At 41.7% G+C, this 18,570-nt stretch overlaps 2 protein-coding genes across 3 annotated transcripts in view; one reads left to right on the forward strand and one right to left on the reverse strand.

Moving 5' to 3' along the window:
• The first annotated feature begins 1,039 nt into the window (after positions 1-1,039).
• Positions 1,040-4,641, forward strand: RPL30 (ribosomal protein L30). Its single transcript, XM_082045394.1, has 5 exons — positions 1,040-1,058; positions 1,146-1,193; positions 2,120-2,265; positions 3,382-3,512; positions 4,471-4,641. The coding sequence occupies exons 2-5, from the start codon at positions 1,173-1,175 to the stop codon at positions 4,518-4,520; spliced, it is 348 nt and encodes a 115-aa protein (XP_081901520.1). The 5' UTR covers positions 1,040-1,058; positions 1,146-1,172; the 3' UTR covers positions 4,521-4,641.
• Positions 4,642-5,331: 690 nt separating this feature from the next.
• MATN2 (matrilin 2) overlaps positions 5,332-18,570 on the reverse strand; it is a 69,656-nt gene continuing 56,417 nt past the window's right edge. For both annotated transcript variants that reach the window (XM_082045393.1, XM_082045392.1), the window contains 6 exons: positions 16,464-16,877; positions 13,793-13,945; positions 9,867-9,938; positions 9,194-9,301; positions 8,862-8,948; positions 5,332-6,451 (listed from right to left, as the gene is read on the reverse strand). In XM_082045393.1, the coding sequence (XP_081901519.1) occupies positions 6,399-6,451; positions 8,862-8,948; positions 9,194-9,301; positions 9,867-9,938; positions 13,793-13,945; positions 16,464-16,877 (887 nt within the window). In that variant the 3' untranslated portion in view covers positions 5,332-6,398. The remainder of the gene's footprint in view (positions 6,452-8,861; positions 8,949-9,193; positions 9,302-9,866; positions 9,939-13,792; positions 13,946-16,463; positions 16,878-18,570) is intronic.

Genomic DNA, 18,570 nt, shown 5'->3' on the forward strand with positions numbered 1-18,570 from the left:
ATGTTTCACTTCTCCTGCACCTGCACTGTGAATGCCCACCCGCTCCCAGTTGCTGAACTTAAACAGTGACTATTTCATATTGTTTAAGGAATTTTTGTAGGGGAAAAGCCTTTTCTTCCTTCTAGTGTTGCTTTCATCTGATTTGGACTGGCCCTTTGCCTAAAGGACATTTGGTGGACCACAGACCCCCAGGAGTGACCTTCACAGCCACATAAGGAAGATTTGGGGGTGAGAGACTATGGTGCCCATTTCTGCATGTATTTCCCCCTACAGATCCTTATTCCGCCCAGATTTAGGGACAGAATTTGGGGTCCAATGCCTGAAGTGTCTGCCAGAAAGTTCTTCAGGAACTGCATGTGGGTTTTGGTTGTTGTGATGTTTTGTTTTCTGTTTGTTTTTTTTTTTTTAAAAAAAACCCCACATAACTGGAAAGAACTAGCTTTATAAACTCTTATGGAAAGTATTATATTCTCTCCTAATCTGAGTGGTGAAGGTTGCAGGGGTACCCTTGAAATCAGCTCCCTCTTCCAGAGCCATTCACGGCCCCCACATTCTGCAAGAGAAAAGATGGCAGAGTTGAAAGGGATGGCACTGAGCTCGCGGCTCTGCCTGCAAGGACCTTCCTTCACCCGCGCCTGAAGCCTCCCGCAAGGCCGTGACGCGAAAAAGCGCATTTAAAATCGCTCTGCAGAACACGGCAGGCTGTCCGGCTGCGGAAAGCAAGCGCGGCAGGGGAGCGCCAAGCCGCGGCTGCCACGGCGTGGCGCCTCACGGCTCGCTGGCCCCGCCCCGCGTTCGGCCAGACCCCGCCCCGCGCTCGGGCAGGCCCCGCCCCGCGTTCGGCCAGGCCCCGCCCCGCGCTCGGGCAGGCCCCGCCCCCGCCCCGCCGTCCCGCCCGGTCTGGCCATGCGTGATTGTGCGCAGGCGCATTGGTAGCCGGAGGGAGGTACGGGCAGGCCGTGCGCGGCTCTCGCGAGAGCTGCCGCGCGGGGATCCGCGATGCCTTGTGGGAGCTCGCTCCTTTCTGGCTGCCCGGCCATCTTGGCGGCGCGTCTCCGGTGAGCGGGGCTCGGCCCGGGGCTGCGGGCGGGCGCGGGGGCTGCTGCCGGGTGCTAACCCATCCCTCCTTCACCCCTGTGTTCCAGGTACCGCCTGACCCCGCGAGAGGCAACATGGTGGCCGCGAAGAAGACGGTGAGTGGGAGCGGGCCGCGCCGGCTTCACGTGGTGGCGGCCCGGCCGGCGGGCGCTGTGCGGGGCGGGTCGCCGTGAGGCAGAGCGGGCCTCGGCGGGGTCCGAGGCGGTCACCGGCGGCGGCGGGGAGCCCTGGGCGCAGCCGAAGCAACTTGTGGCGGTTCTCGGAGCTCGGGCCTTGCCCTCCTTGAACAGGCTGCCAGCCGCGCCTGCGGCCGCCTCACACCCGCCTCTGTCCTCGGTTTCCTCCTTCGCCATCCCGGGCTGCTGCTTACAGGGGTTCTCTGGTTGCTGGGGTGTGGGGGAACTGGTGCTCAGTCCTTAGTGCGGAGGGAGCTCGGCTGTTCCATTTCCTGCTGCGTTCTTGTCTTAGAGTGGCTCTGGCAAATATGAGTTCCTTGTTAGATGGTGGGGTTCGTCCTTGCAAATGCATTTATTGTCGTGAGCATCGTGCTGTCTTGCTGGAGTGTCAGCTTGTATTGCATTTGATTACTTGTTTTTGCTGACCTATATAATACTGCTAGTGTTGCTCTGGGAAGAGACATACTCCAAACCTGGCTTAGATTTGCAAGGCAGAAGCAGCGCTTACTTGGATTTGACTAGCTAAGCTTTAGTAAAGTCCTGTCAAATACACCAGGACATTGCTGATTAAGATGAATAGCAGCAACAATGCTTTAAGAGGTATTTTCCTGTTGTAAGATACATGAGTAAGAGGTATTTTATGAAGTTGGAAAGACATAGTATCAACCCCCTTATGCACAAGCTTTCTTGTACTTGTATGTTAGACTGGTTTTCTTATTCTGCATTGCAAATTATAGGGGAATTATTAAAAGATTGCTCATATTTGGAATTCTTTCATTTTCATATGTTCGCTGCCATTTTGCCAAATGTAAAGTAACATAATGCCTTTCTACATCTTTTTTCAGAAAAAGTCCCTAGAGTCCATAAACTCCAGGCTTCAGCTGGTTATGAAAAGTGGTAAATATGTGCTAGGATACAAACAGACTCTGAAAATGATTCGGCAGGGCAAAGCCAAGTTGGTCATCTTAGCCAACAACTGTCCTGCTCTGAGGTAAGCAGATGTATGAAAAAACAATTATCTTTAAGGCAGGTTCGTTGTACAAAGACAGTGTTTGCTTCATGTTAATCGCTACAGTGAGTTATTACTGCAGAGTACTTTGCTGGCATATTCCAGAGTGCTATGAAACAAATGGGATGGGTTGTTAGGTGTGTAATGATTACAGATTTGGACATGTTGAAATGCTTCCCAACATTTTTCTAGCTTTCTAATTCAAAGAGTTTGTGCTAGTGAAGACACTGTAAGATTTTAACCCTGGGATAGCATTCAGTAAAAGTATGGAGCTGAATTCCTGTGCTTTTTTTAAAAGTAGCATACTGGAAAATAATTTTACAGGTAGAAAAACTGGTAATTAACAGTGATGTAAAATACTTGAAGCACACAAAATCTGCTTCAAAGTAAGTTAAAAATTTAGGTTCCTGGCCACTGAAATTGCTTTTTTTGAGAATTAAATCTTTACTAGCTCCCCAACATTTTCTTTGTTGAATTTCTGTGCACTTTTATCATAAAAGGATATTGATAGATTCAAGAAACTGCAAATGCAGAAAACCAAAATTAAATGCTCGAGAAATGGCAGGACTGTTACATAGACAGTGTGTTAGTGGGGATCCCAGAAGTGCTTGAGGAACAATATTCACCACTGAAATCTCCTGGTGGAAGTCACAAGAGAAAGGAATATAGATTTTTGTTAAGAAAGATACATAGTTTCTTTCATAGCAGCAGTCAGGTCTTTGGTCAGCATCTGGCCACTGGCTATCAGCATTAATAATGGTCATCATTTATGTACTTTGGCTTAGCTCCTACAAACTTTTGGAAGCTTGAAAGTCCTGAATCCTCTTCTTCCCTGTAGAAGCGAGCATGGGTAGGAGCAGCTTTGAGGATCTGCACTCCAGAAGTGTGTTTGCTGTTACATCTCTTCAGTATAATGCTGGATAAGGGAGCCTGAGCCACAACACAATAGTCATGTTTGACAAAGAACAGATGTGTTTTCCTGGTGGGAAGGAAGCCTGTGTAAGGTTTAAGTGTGACTGGAATTAAAGCTGCTTTCACTGTATTACAGTCAGTCAGAACTGTTTGTGAGTACTGCAACACCTGGGTTTTGAATTTCAGAAAATCAGAGATCGAGTACTACGCTATGCTTGCCAAGACTGGCGTCCATCATTACAGCGGGAACAACATTGAATTGGGCACAGCATGTGGAAAATACTACAGAGTGTGCACGCTGGCCATCATTGACCCAGGTATGTCTCTTGAACAGTGTAGTGACCAGATGGGTGTGTGTGAGTGGTTCCTCTGTTCACCTGTGAGTAGCAGCACTGAGCAAGTAATAATGTGCAAGAGTGATCACTCACCTTGCTGTCATTTTCTGTCAGTTTTAGCTCTCAATTACAATTTTTTTTTCACCAAGTTCCTGTTCTTTTTGAGTGGATACTAATCCAGGACTAAAAGTTATATGTTTTATTCTAAAACTGTAAATCTGTGTGTAATTACTATGCTTTGGTAGCACTCTTGGTCCTGGAGAGTTGCTCAGGTTCCTCATAAAGACTGCTCATTAGGTGACTTCTCATGCTGTTTCCAAAATCTTGTAAGTGAAGAATTAATCTTTTGTTTTACTTGTTGACCAAATGCATACATATGGATTGAATGATTTCTGCAATAACTTTAACCAACTGTTCCCCAAGTGACATTGGTTTGAATTGACTGTTTCTTCAGAAAACTTCATTTAGCTTGTTTGCATTCAAATACTAGCTGTAAACTTATTTTTGAAAACGTGCAATTTAGGTTTGATTTTGGTGGGGGGTGCTATAAGTAAGCTAAGGAACTGCAAATCTTACCTCTGTGTAACATAATGCGAATATTCTCGCTGTCCTGATATTTTCGTTATCAGGGGAGGCTAGACATTCGCTATATTAAAACTATGCATTGTGTCCTCCAGGACTAGATTTTTGCTCTAGTACTGGCTTTGTAAATGCTAGTGACAGGTACACAATTACCATAAAAAATAATGTGTATGGATTAGCAAAATACAGTTACAAGTATTTTTTTAATCAAGCCACTCTTTCTAAACAGGCTGTCTTCGTATTGCTTTTAGGTTGTTTCCTATTTGTGGAGTCAGTGTGTTGTTTTAACTTTTTTACTTATTCCTGAAAACAGATCTTTCTGTGGGTCCTCTTGTAACAATATATTTTTGTTTCACAGGTGACTCTGACATCATTAGAAGCATGCCAGAACAAACCAGCGAGAAGTAAATTACCTGCTGTAAAGGTGTTATTTCTACAATAAAACTGGTTACAGATCTGTTTTAAGAAAAATTTGTATTATACCTTTGCTGGTTTTAGGGAACAAACTATATAAATGAAGATTCATTACAACTCCTGTGTTTCCTGTTGTGTTAGAAAAAACCTTCACAGGACAAAACTTGCATGTTTCTTTCTCTAGAAGTTGTGGATCTTGAGAGGTAAGTGGAGTAACACTTGATCATGGCAAGTATGATGCCAAATCCCAACAGGCTAATGCTTCCTTAGGTTTTGTTTTGGAGTGCGAATGCAAAACCAGGTCATAATGCAAGGTACAGTAAAATGTTTGGGATGTTGGGGGGGGTACCGCAGGGGGTTTACTGACACTAAAAAAATCCACACAGTTTTTCTAAGTCAATCACAAAGTAGTAATCCCCTTTGTCTTTTCATTCCAGAACGTATATATCAAATGGCAAATAGGATAGCTGCTAGACATAATGTATAACATTGTACTTTAAATAAGATACCAGTTAATTTCTCAAAGCTGATTTTAAATTTGTCCTGTTTTTTTAAAGAAGTTATGTTAGAGACAGATGAGTTGGTGTTCTCAAGTCAGTATTGCCGAGGACATTTATATCTTACAGATTTGTGCCTGTTTTGTGCAAGACCATGACTGCAGGATGTTCCTTATAACTTGATTATTAATTGAGGTGCCAGTGCTTTGCTGACGCAGTAAAAGAAACACCTGAAAACCAGTATGTAGTGGTATCCTTGCAGAACTTGCATTGTTTGCCAAAGTATGCCAAAGCACAAGGTACCTTAAAGCTTATCTGAGATCGCTTAATCTAGTTTTCCTGCTTCTGCTGTAAAATGGATGAACTTGTGTATTTCCATTCAGAGATGATGAAGAGGCGAGCTGATGGGGTTAAAGCAAAGGAGGAAGTGCTGGTGTCTCTATCAAACCTCAGATTTGGATCAGTTCAAGAGATAGTTTAGATGCTGCACCTAGTGTGGAATTAAAGCTAGCAGAAAAGTTCTGTTGCGGCCAAGGGGAAGGAGTAAAACTCGAAGTCGCTTCAGTTGGCCAGAATGGTTGGAAACAATTTGCTGATTTCATTTGTGTCTTAGTGTTTTACAAACAGGTGTGCAGCTAGTTGTATTGCCAAAATAATATTTTCATCATTAAAATACTTGTTGTATTCAGGAAAGTTAGGGAGTCACTGAATGCTGACCGGGGAACAGTAGGGTGAAGTTACATTGTCTGGATGTAACAGAAAAAGTACTTAAAACTTCAAATTGTGATACCCTGATAGTCCAGCTGACATCCCACTTTGCTCATTTAATTTCATCACAGTTTGAACACCTGTTTTTACTTTCAACTGATTTCAGTAGTGTAGTCTTGTTGGAAGGATAGAAGTGAAACCTAATTGCTGTGAATGCTGCCCCACTTGTTCTGTTTTTATATATGTATGTAGATATAGAAATATGTATCTCCACACAAATAAGGTGCTTAAAGTACTAGCAGAGTGAGTGGAGGAGGGAAATAAAGAAAAGCAAGCCAAATAAATTTATACCCTAAAAGTACTTCAAAACATGGAGGTTTCACTTCAAAAATAACAGCACTTTATTATTTTGCATAGCTTATTTCAGTTGTTTAGTTCTGCTTAAGAGTTTTTGCTAGTTACTGAATCGTTTGTATATATATAAAGTTTTCAGTATTTATCTGCAATCAATGCAAGATAGGACGTAGTATATAGATGCAGGGATCCAAAATATTATTTTCAACTTCAGACAAGGATTTGTTATTTTACTTTGAACCTGTTTAAGAAAATAGCTCTGACAAGTTTGTATGTATAAATATACAGTGTAGTGTACACTTTTACATTTTGATCAGTATTTTAGCCTGTTCTCCAGGTCTTCCATTCTCTTCGTCATTTCTTCCAGTAGACAAAAGTTAAGGAAAGAGAGTTACTGATATCATGAATTAAAAGAAAAACAGTGTCAGCTGCCTGATTGCTATGGTTTGAAAACTTGCTCTTGTTTCTGCTCCTTGTTACCCTTTTTGACTCTCAGTAGTTTCTGATATAATACTTGACTGCGTTAACTTATTCTGCTTTGATCAGCTGTGTTGAGAAAGCTGTGTGAAGCCCTGTTTGTTAACAGACATTTCTCAACATGGAGTTCAGGCCGCAGCTTATTGCAGAGGCTGGTGTTCTGAAAACTGGCCATTTTCCTGTATTTAAAGGGAAGGTAAATATTTGTGCTAATTAATGCTGTTTAAAAAAATGTTTCACTTAAGCACATGGAAAACTATATGTAAGCTAACACTAGATTGTAAACCCATATGTAGCTCCATGACTGCTGTATGAACGTCTGCTGATCTTACATGGCTGCCCTATGGTGGTGTAGCGTAGGGTACTGACTTTACAAATCCAATGTTCCAGACAGATGTGAAGCAGAGCACAAGCTCCATGGGATCTAGGGCTGTCTCTGCTGAAAGTAAGAAGCTGTAGCAATGCAAAGCACTGTACAGCATCGCTTTGCTGAGGAGTACCTCCAGCTGACAGGAATGCTATGTCTGGTGCAGGAGGAGGCTGGATCAGGACTGCTTACCTGACCACCTCTCTCCAAGAGCCATGGTAAGGCTGGAGCTAGGGGAAGCTGAGAGGAAGAGGGGACCGAGCATCCTTAAAAGGACTTAAGTTGCTGTACTGCACTCTTTCCTTGTGTTTAGTGTCTTAATTTCAATGTTTCTGGGACTTGCGCAAGGGAAAAGCACGAACTGGGCATGTAAAATTTGGATCTTTGACAAGGGGTTGATAGAAATTGAGTGAGGTGACAGGCCAGAACAGCTGTGTGCAGCCATCCCATGTCACAGTGACAGCAGGAGGATCTATCCTCTTGCTAGTCGGAAGCAAGAATGGGAGTCCCACTTTGTGGGGACCAGCCTGCCGCACATCAGGTTTATGTTTGGCAATTCCTCAACTGTCATGCAGAAGGGATTACTATATGCAAGCTAGCATCATCTGAGCTGCTTTCTCTTTAACATCAATGTTTCTTAAGTGTTTATAGAGGCAAAGTTCCGGCAGTAGAAACTACATGAATCTACTGGTAGAAAATGATGTATCTGGATACAAGTCATTAACAGTTTGGATTGGTTCCCTCTAGATTTATATTCAGTAGTTGGAGCTAATTTTGTAGCTCTTTGTCCCTCTTGCCTCTCCCCCCAGATCCCTGGGATGGGGACTGGCCAGCAGAGTCTTCAGCAGTTATCAAGACCTAGTCAATCACTCAGGATCTAAGCTGCTCTTCAGATATGGCAGAGAAATGAATTTTGTAATGGAAACAGAGTAGTTCTTACTCTGTTCTAAGCAGTGGTTGCACAGTGCTCTGGGCAAGTGCTTGGTGCTGTTCCTATCCAAATGTGTAGGTCTACAGCTTGGTGTTAGTCAGCTTTTCCATCACCATGAGTTCTTCTTGTACTCTAAAAATCACAAGGTTGTGGAGGTATTTCAAAATCGTGTAGATGTGGTGCTTAGGGACACGGTTAAGTGGTAGACTTGGCAGTGCTAGGTTAATGGTTGGTCCTGATGATCTTAAAGGTCTTTCGCAATGTAAATGATGCTGTGATTGTATGATTTGATTAGGCAGGAGCAGATTTCATGAAGAAAACGTGTTTGCTGCATAAATTGCGCATGATGCAAAATACCACAGAAAGTTGTGTTGCCAGTTTGCTGCTGTTGTCTCCCAGACATCTGGTGGGTGTTACAGATACTGTAAAGGGTATTGTACTAACAGCTCCCTTGGAAAGACAGGCTGACTAACTGGGGGAGGTGGAGCTATTGGTCTGCACTTAACTATTTTTTATCTGCATGGATTTTAATGCAGAATGAGTTAGTCCTCTGTATTCTTCTTCATTTGAAGCATTATTTTGAGTGACTTGCTGCATCTGTTGCTTCACCAAGCACTTCAGAAGTGAAACATCTCCTGCATACTGGTTACTCCTGTAGCCAGTAAATGCTGTTTTGGTACCATCTGAAGAAATAACCCAAAGCAAAGAGTGTTAGTCTTGAATTTGACCAGTCATTTCTTTGCTGGCTCTGGAGATGTTTACTGTTAGGGATTATTAAAAGTTAAGGCTCTTATTAATATCCTGGTCCCTTCTATGAAGGAGAGGCAGTTTTCAAGTATTAAAAGGCTTGCTTCTTGGAGATTAATATTATCTATTAAGTCGTTTAACTTTTCACTACAGTAGACTGAACTATGGAGACAGCTTAGACCTGATGTGTTATAGTTTCTTTTAACCTGCTCCCTTTGTCTTCTATGTAAAAAACAATTATTCTGAAAGGATATATCGCTCGGTGAGTTTTCTTACTTCATTGGTTGCATAGTTCTGGAATGTCACAAGGTTTTCACATTTGCACTGGTCTTTATCTTTTGCTGAAAAAGAGGAAAAGTCAAGCATGGACTAAATGCTGAATAAATTAAATGGGATGGGGGAGGAAATGACAAAGACTTATAAATGCAGAGCAGGTTTAATACAGCTGCCTGTCCTCAAAACAGGTCAACATTCAAAGGAATGCTTTGGGGCAGATTTTGTAAATACTGCAAAGTAGTACGCAACACTTAGGCCTATATATTCAAAGAGCAATCTGGATTATTTGAAACAAAAATAACCTGATTACCTGTTGTTGTTGAGTGAGTATGACTGTCTTCAAAAAGATACTTGTGGAGTATTGCAAGATTGGGACAGGCAATGACGTCTGTGATGGCTGTTGTGGTTGATTCAGGTCCTGCAGGAAACCCCCAAAAAGTCTAAAAATCAAACCCACTTTACTTAATTATACAGTATTGTTTTCTCCTCACATGCACAGAGTTCTCCATAATTATTGAGTAATCTCACTGATTGCAGTGAGGATCATTCATGGAGAGGACTAGGGATACAAAGATGTGAAGGAACCAAGCTGTAAGGCTGTATTTACTGTATACATTATTTTAAGTTCTGGGTTGCAGAACTGAAAAGGAGTTGTGAAGGTTCCTGTGAGAAACAGAAGTGATTGAAAGCTGTGCATGCTTTAAAATATCAAGCACAGTGTTGAAATATGAGTTTCCCAATGAAGTGATTCATTTGGATGATGTAAGAAGCATGCAGCCATGTGTTTGTTAGAGTGCATCTCAAATTTTTTGTACAAAGCAGATTTGAATTGCAGAAAGCAAGGTGGCTTGGAGGGGGGTGGGAAGGGGAATGGGATGAAAACTCTCCCATAGGTGAATTGCTAGGATTCTGCACAGAAGGCAACATGAAGAGGCAGCTTAGCAATGATCTGGAGGGACAGGAGGACACTGAGAACAGCCAACCTGAAGGTTGTGAACCAGTCTTGCGAAGCTTCCCAGATGATGGATCCTGTTGGTGAGCTGACTCTTTCAAGGCTGGTAGACAGAAATTACCAAAGGAAATGAGATCACAAAAGAAGCAATAAAAATGTTAACATTCCCTAGAAACAGAGCTTGTAAACACCAGTAACTTGGTGTTTGTCTCTCCTAACACATGGAGAATGCCTCATACCTGTGCAGTTTAAAAGAGGTCCAGTGTTGATGGAAACTCCGGGACTCACCCTTCAACTCAGACGATCAGAGGAATGCTTCCAAAACCAGAAGTGCTTTATGGATAGATTAGTAGTAGTAAAGCAATCTGAAATGACAGTAACGTACTTTGTGTTCTTTAGTGAAAATTCTTGCATGTTTCATTGTCATCCATTGGCGAATGAAGAAATTTCTTACTGTCCTTCATGGGAAACATGATCGGGGAGTTGAGTGTTTAGGTGAGAAGGGTGCAGTGGAGTTTTTGATGCACTATAGTTATAAGCAAAAAACCAAGTTTCTAATTTATGACATACAGCCTTTAAAATGTAGGTATTTATTTCAGACTCCATGTATCCATACAGTGTGTTTGGAGAGAAATGGAAAGTGTTTTACAGGTAGGTATCACCACCTCCAGGGTCATTTTGCGCACTACCCCTTTCTTGCCGCAAGAGGGTAATGTAGAGGCAGCTGTGGTTCCTTCAGAACGGGTTCTTTTCTAGAAAAGACGCTTCACCTTCAATTAACTGTGGAGCCTGTAAAGGCCCAAATGAGCAGAAGAATGTCCATTTAACAACTGCACACGTTGATCAACTGTGCCGGGGGGGTGAATGGAGCATCTGGGACTCCCTCCTTGGGATAAACCCCAAATTCCTTCACTGAAAGTGAATGTGTGAAGGTGAAAGGTGATGGTGCAAACTCTCCTGATAATGCCATCAAGATGCAGCAGAGAGGCAGAGAGTGTTCCTGGGCCCCACAGGTTTGTTTTAGCTGTTGGGATGTCAGTTGGTCTAGTGCATTTTGACAGATGCACAATAATACGCAGTTGTGCTAAGCTGCACTGAGAGGGAGATGAGGCACTGGGTGGGGGCTGGAATGACTGAGCCCAAGGAACAGAATCAACAGGTATGAGTGGTTGAGTAAGACCAGAGTTCAGTGGGTAGAACTATGATATTTACGTATATCTCAAAAAGCCTGCAGGGGAACTACCTAGTGGAAGGAACACAGGTTTTGGAGAAGAGTTTGGGGCAGAGAGGTGTGGGATGGGATCACAAGGCAAGGAAAGAAACAAGCTGGGTGAGGAGTCCAGCAGAAGAATAACCAACTGTGAACAACGATGGTGAGATTTCCAGCACAGGAGGGAAGAAACAGGTAAGATGAACCTCCAGTGTTACACCGTGGCTAATGACTTGCTCTGGGAAGTTGTTTAAGAGCTGTAGACTAATGAAGCTGTCTAGGAAGGGCAGAGGAACTGACCTGAGAAGTCTGAGCTTTGGACACTGGGCTGGGGCCCAAAGATTCTCATCACTTACATAAAGCTGTGAGTAATGAGACAAGTAGTGACAGAAGCTGCTAACCTTACATGAGTCCTGTGGTGAAGTCAGTGCAATGAACATAAATACTCAAATTTACTGGGGAACAATACTAAAGTTGTCTGTTTAGTATTCTGTTTTGTAACAAAACCTAAGTACTTTCTTAGGAAAAACCTGTGAGGAAGTGTCTTCAAAGCACTGGCTATTTGCAGCAGTGATAATGATCTGCAATTTGGAAGGAGAACAGAATGTTAACCAGCAGGCTGCTGAGTACTGTCATCTGATCAGGGCCAGGGTCTTGTGACAAAAATAGTATGTGACCGTGTCATTAAAGGCTCCCATAATGCATGTGCCCAGAACAGGGGTGAAGAGGCAATCATGATGAGTGGGTATTATGGATGACACTGCTGTAGCCTTGTTAGTGCTTCCAGTCAGATGAGAAATTAACATTAACCAAAGCAATGAATGGGAGGCTTCTGGCTAAACTCCTCTTAATAAGAGGCAAAAGAAAAAAGACTTTTTTACTAGTAGTCATAAAGAATAATTAATAGTAATAATCAGCTATTCTAGAAGGGTGATGCTTTCTTGCAGAATAAAAGGAAAAAGCCTTATTCCAGAAGAGATTTGGGGGCTGCTGCTTTTCTTGGAAACAGCCCATCAACAGCTGAAACTAGGGGTGAGAGGTTTTTGTCAGTGAGCCCATGAGGTTCAGATGGTCTCCCACTGCCATCACAGGCTGGAGCCTTGGAAGTCCTCAGCTCAGGACCAAGACCAGAGTTAAAATTACTGCTGATACAAAGGTAGGATACAAATTTAGGCTGGAAACCAAAACAGAGAGGAAACAAAAATGAACTTTCAGCTTGTGTAACAGGCTTGGAGGCAGCATTTCTGGTGGAGTGAGTTGATAAGCAATAGGTAGTCCTGGAGTCTCCAGAAAAACAAGGCTGGGTCAGTCCTCAGTGCACAGGTGTGAGGCATTGCATGTCAGTGACAGAGGAGGAGGACAGAAACTGAGAGGCACCAGCTCTGCCCAGTTACTAGAGGTGTAATCTAGAAACTGCCACAAAGGGGCAGGATTCACTTATTTTTCACATGGTAAGTAATGTAGTTTAAAAAAAAGTTAGCTAACCACCGCTGTGGGTACCTGAAGGATGCATTTCCATCGCAGAGCTCTGGGGTTTGCTAACGAGTGAGAATTTTTATACTGGTTGCCAGATAGTTTTGGCTTTGGCGTCCCCCCAAGTTTTTAGGATGACATGCTGTCATCGGCACATTATCTGCCTAGTAAGATGGTTAATGAACAGACTTGGTTTCATGTGTTCATAGTATTTTGCATTTCAGAAAGATGGTGCTAGAAGATTCTTAGGACTGAGAGAAACACAAATAAGATGGAATCTAGCTAACATTCTCAGATTCTTCCTTGACATCTGTATGAGGAAGAAATGCACGGCTTCTAGTCAGCCAGTTTTACACAGTAATGTTACAGAAGAAAATGATACCTGTTTGCACTTATTTCCAAGAAAAACAGCCAAATAAAATCTAGTGAAAATTAAATCATCTTGCACAATTCTAGTGCTATGACCAATGTTATTCACAGTGATGTTTCTGAATTTTGCTTCAGGTACCAATTTGAATGTACAAATAATACCAAGTCCTGGGAATGTGTGAGTGGGAAAGATGTGCTGTCGTCTGGCTGAGCAGCTTTCTTCCCAGCTCACATTTCCCCCTTCCCCTTGCAAAACTTCAGCTTGGAATGTTTATCTAGAGACTGTTTGTGCCAGAGTGAGGAAGGGTTCTTTCTAGAACAAACCACCTACATTTGTGCAGCAAAACTTAGAGCTTATGCATAACTGAAATCCAGTCTTTATAAGCTAGGAATCCATGGTCAGTGAACTATTTTTAGTCTTTTATAAGTATACACAACAGCTCCTGATCATTTGGTTTTATGCACTTTGGGGTTTTTACCACTGATATTAACAGCAATTTTTTATTCTCATTAAGACATTACAAATCCCTGATTATTTTCCCACATGCCTAATAAAGTAGATCATGCTTCTTTGGAGGGGTGTGGTTCAGTGCATGCCTGACTTAACTGTAGAAAAAGAAAGGGGAGGGAGTAATTGATTCTTCTGGGCGCAGAAGTGTACATTTAATGCCACTGTTAGGAAAATAAAGGAAAAAACAACTATTATAGATCTTGGTGATAGATTAAGGGTATATATTTCTCATATATTAAAGGGCACAAAAATTACCATGAGTGACTTATGCCTTGCAATATCTGACACCAATGATCTATAACTTACACTATGACACTAGTTGTCCTTTTAGGCCTGCGAAAAATCTATAAGCATTCATTCCTCCTTGATCTCAATGAAAATGGAATACTGTTACCTTCACAGATTTGGGCTCTTAGTTCTTCACTTATGTCCTCCATAGCTGTGAAATCCTCAGCATAGAAGAGATGTTTGTATGATGGCTCAGAAGCAATTTCTAGCAGTTCTTCCTCAATTGCTTTTCCTATTCCAACAGCATAGATAATTATACCTAGGTTCAAAAGAAGTTGCACAAAATTAATACATCAGCAGTTCTAAACCCTGTTCCTCTACGAAAGGAAAATAGGAGCATTAGTCATTTTAGAGAGAAAGGGAGAGCACAAGAAATGTATATGCTGTGTGTATTTTAAATTGTGTTCAAACAGGCTTTAATATGCTTTATTTATTTAGAAGATGTGTAGAAACTCACTGCTTTGTAATTTAACAGCTAGTTTTTAAATTAGAGAGATGACAAGTTGCCTGGCCACTACTGATAGTAAATGAACCCAGGAAGAGTGCTGCAAAACACTTGAGGATCACACAAGTCAGCCTCATGGTTGTACTGAAAGTTCCTGGTTTGTGCATGTCTGTGTACTTAAGGTATGTGCAATAAAGGTAATTACTGGATTGATGGGGAGACCCACTATGTATCTGCAAATGTGACAGAACCCTGAAAGATGCCAGTACTTTTTTAGAAAACATATAAATACCTGGTGTTTCATCAGAATCCTCAGGGCACGCAGAGACTAGATTCTTATGCTCTAATGGATAATAGTGGGCTGGGTACAAAGAACAGGGGAAAGAAACTATTTGTGAGGCTTGGAGAGAAAGAACCTTACAACAGGGATGCTCAGTATAAGTGTTTCCCCAGCAGAGGTGCTAGGAAGAAAATAAAAGAGGATTCACAGTTTTCTTCACTCTGAAAGCGGAGCAGAAGGAAGCTGTTCACAGCCCGCTCACCACACAGATTTTAAACAAGGAATGAATACAAAACATAGTGATCTTCAATGTCTCCCTTTTCAGCAGTTAATAATGGACTTTTTATTCTTGTGAACATGTGATCTGATAGAACATTTACATCAGTTCTGGTTTAGAAAGTGACCACAACTAGTACTGATTCCGTGATTCATAATACAGCTATTAACTGGATTATGGTGAGAAGGTTTGATATCTCTTTTTTTATCACAGGAAAATAACAGCTACACGTTTGTTGAATTGCAACTTTAAACTTTTTGCTGAAGAATCTTGGGCCTAATAACATCATAAAATATACATTTTCCAACTCTTTAACATTTAACATAAGCATCGCGTTTTTGTCATGAATCTGCCTTCCACTGCACTTTAGTCAGGAAAGTAAAACATTCACCAGAAATGGATTCAATTTAATGAATGGACCAGTCATGCTGAGGTCTGTTGCTTTTTAAAGACTTGGAGATATCAGTGATAAGGCATTCAAGGCCAATTTCATATTCAGCATTACTACATTGCCTATGCTGCAATTACACAAGGGATGGATTTGGCTTGTAGCATTACAAATATCAGTGTAAGCAGTCTGGAACGGAGGTTTCATTCAGCAAGTAAGCAAGGTTGGCTTGTACTTCTTTCCTTCTCCAGTCCTATAAATGCTCCATGTACTTTTCCACATCTCATTAGTTAGCATACAAATATTTGGATTTGGTTTTGATATTTAAAAAAAACCCACTTTGTTTCTATTTCATTGTACAAGCACCCTTGTTAGCACACGCTCTTCTCATATCCTTGGATGTTTTTCTCCTTACGCAGAGGTATCAGCCCTGACCAGGGCTATACTAATCATGCATCAAGTCATGATTGTTTTATGGAGACAATAAAACAGATGTGCAGCATCTCCTAAAGTCTGGCTGTTTTCTCTGTGGTGTGGGACATCAGCCACAGTTCTTAAAGCAGTTTCTCAGAAACATTTTGCAAACAAAAAGGGATCCTTTAAAGGCTGGACCTGATGCTCCTTGTGGTCCCTTCCAACCTGGTATTCTATGATTCTTTATTTCCTTTAAAAATTTTCAGATAATACTGCTGAACAGCTGAAAAAATCTCTGCTTTGTAGTACAGATATCCTAGAGGATGGATTTCTGTGCCAGACGTACTGTGTTAAAAATCACCAGTTTTCAATTACATTTCAACATGAGCTATCACCTGACAAGGCACATAGAATGGTAGACGTTGCTACAGCTATATCCTTTTCAAAGGATGACCTTTCAGAACGTGATTCGCAGTATAAAATTGGTTAAAAATACAGAATACATGTTAATAAAAATATAACCAATTATTACCACAGTATTTCTCAGGAGGATATATTTCTGTATTTTAAAGAGATATGATTGGGATTTTTTTTGTTGTTGCTTTCTTAGTGTCTTCTTAGATTTTTTTGAATGAAGTACCTAGTGTTCCCCAATCTCTGTATGAAATGTGTACCCTTAGTGGATATGTTCAGAGCTCTGCATGGCATGCCGGGCAGGTAGCGCTGCTCCCTGTGGATTGCATGGAGACATTCATCACGGGCCCCGCAACAGGGAAGACATGCACACCTTGTAGCAAAGGCTCCTGTGAACACCAAAGATGTGATGTTGTGCTGCCGTGGTCACTGTACTAGCTGGACTGTTATGGCAAACACTCTCTTCATCAGCACGTACTGTAGCGCATTCATACTACTCCTACATCTTATTTCTAACAATATTTGCCTTTTAGAGTGAGTCAAAACCATCTCCACTTACCATTTCGCTTTGCTCTAGCAGCCCACTCAGACACTTCATCTTGGGCTCGTCCGTCTGTAATCACAATGGAGATTCGAGGGACGTTTGCTGAAAATGGTCTCGCTCCTTCTGTTTCAGTGAAGCTTCTCTCAAACATTTGCTTCAGGGCCAGTCCTGTCATGGAACCTCGCCCCATGTATTTCATTTGCGACACAGCTTTCTTCATGTCTTTGGCTGAGCTGAACTGCCTTAATGTAAACTCAGTGCGAACTTCAGTGGAATACTGAAGCAAACCAACTCGAGCAGCTTTGGGTGAAATCTCAAGTGCATCCAAGATTCCCAAGACAAATTGTTTTACAGTTTCAAAATTATCCTCTCCGAGACTTTTTGATCCATCAATCACAAACACCAGGTCAAGTGGGCCTTCAGTGCATGCTGTGAAATGAGCAGAGTGTTCAGATCATGAAAAAACTCCACAAAGCAGAAAAACAGACCTAGATACCCAGGGACTGTATAAACTCAGACATCATCTGCAGTACCTTGTTCCTGGCTCAGCCAGCCTTGCCAGTGTGTCTAAAGATGTTGTGTAAAGTCTATATCAAAAGTGAAGAGTGTGCCTATGGCTAAGAGTTTAACAAAAATATAATCACAGTGAACACTTAATGAGACATACTGCTTTGTAGAATACTAGAACTCTTAAAAATACACCAGCAATCAGTAAATTTTAAGAATGACTGTTAAGTAGAGAGAACTGTATAACTGAATAACATCGCTAGGATATTGAGACAGAATTGCCGTTGTTTTCTTCCAGGGATAGGCCAGTACGTCAATTTTGCATTTGCGTAGCTGACCAGCATTGAAAGACATGGAAAAGAATCACTGGAGCTGCATTTGTGTCGCAGAAGTAGCAAAAAGGTTATGGTGGTACAAAGAAACAAGTCAATGAAGTCACACTTGTATACAAGGTGAAATCTAAGAGTCGTATTTAGAGTGGCAGGGAACAGTGAGGCAAAAGCCAAAGAGCTCGGGGAAGGCTGAGCAGTAAGAGAAGGGTTAGGTAGCCTGCCCTGCAGCTTACGATGAGGTTCAAGTCTGGGAACAAAATTCAGACAATGCACATGTTTTTATATAGCACATACGTAAACCTCTATTGGCAGAAAAAAACAGCTAAAAACTATAGGTGAGAGAGGAAATGCTAGAAATGTGCCTAGCTGCTAAACATGGATCAGATTTTTTTTATATACCTTTTTTTGATTATGACTCTCTAACAATCTTGTAATTAGGAGACTTATGTATTGCTGAAACTAACCTTTTCTAGTTTAGCCATTAAAGCTGGGAGAGAATCCAGAAGACTGACAAATTTGGAGTTCTCATACTTTTTGGCAAGTGCACATGAAAAAAATCAAAGCGGTTTGTAGGCACCCTGTATCCATTACAAGGTTAGGAACTTTAGGGCCTGGAGAATGTCTTCAAAGCTGCAGACTGGTTCTGGCAGGTATTCTTATATTCTGGAAAGCAATTGCCTCCAAAAGGCATAGACTAGTGCACCTTGTGCAAGGGGCTGGCTGCAGAGATGCTCAGTTCCGATTTGATCAGTGTAACTTCCAGGAAGAATGTGCTGTACTAAGGAATGTAAGATTTGCATCTTAGTCTGGACCAAATGAACTTTGTGATGTTTGTATCATAAAATGCTGTGAGTAGAACGCAAGAGAGAATTGTGCAGCTGCGTTCAGTTGTTTCCAAGTCTCAGATGAATACAGTCCTAAGCTTTGGGTATCATCACCCTTAAAGACAAACTGGAGAGTCCTGAGTTTCACAGCAAGAACAATGAGATATTTAGAAAACACGACACATAAAGAAAGCTTGAAGGAGCAGAGATTGTTTGCTTAAGGAAAGATTAATATGAAGCATGATAATACCCTTCAAAGGTGCAGAAGGGGATAATTTTAAACAAGACAACAAATCAGTTATTTTCATGTGAATAGAAAAGGTAGCAAGTGGCTTCATCTGCTGTAAAGATAGTTGCTTGTTAGGGGAAAACAATATTATAAAGGTAACAGCATGGAAGCAGACTATTTGGGGCACTGAAATCAAGGACACACTGTTATTAGAGAGTTTTTGAAACATT

This window comes from Streptopelia decaocto (genome assembly GCF_964273445.1).
Source record: "Streptopelia decaocto genome assembly, chromosome: 2".
Lineage (NCBI taxonomy): Eukaryota > Metazoa > Chordata > Aves > Columbiformes > Columbidae > Streptopelia > Streptopelia decaocto.

Bases quoted from the DNA above. Each gene is read 5' to 3' on its own strand.
- RPL30 (XM_082045394.1), top strand. From the start codon at position 1,173: ATGGTGGCCGCGAAGAAGACG. The intron at 1,194-2,119 runs GTGAGTGGGAGC...ATCTTTTTTCAG, and splicing joins TGGTGGCCGCGAAGAAGACG to AAAAAGTCCCTAGAGTCCAT. The intron at 3,513-4,470 runs GTATGTCTCTTG...TTTGTTTCACAG, and splicing joins GCTGGCCATCATTGACCCAG to GTGACTCTGACATCATTAGA.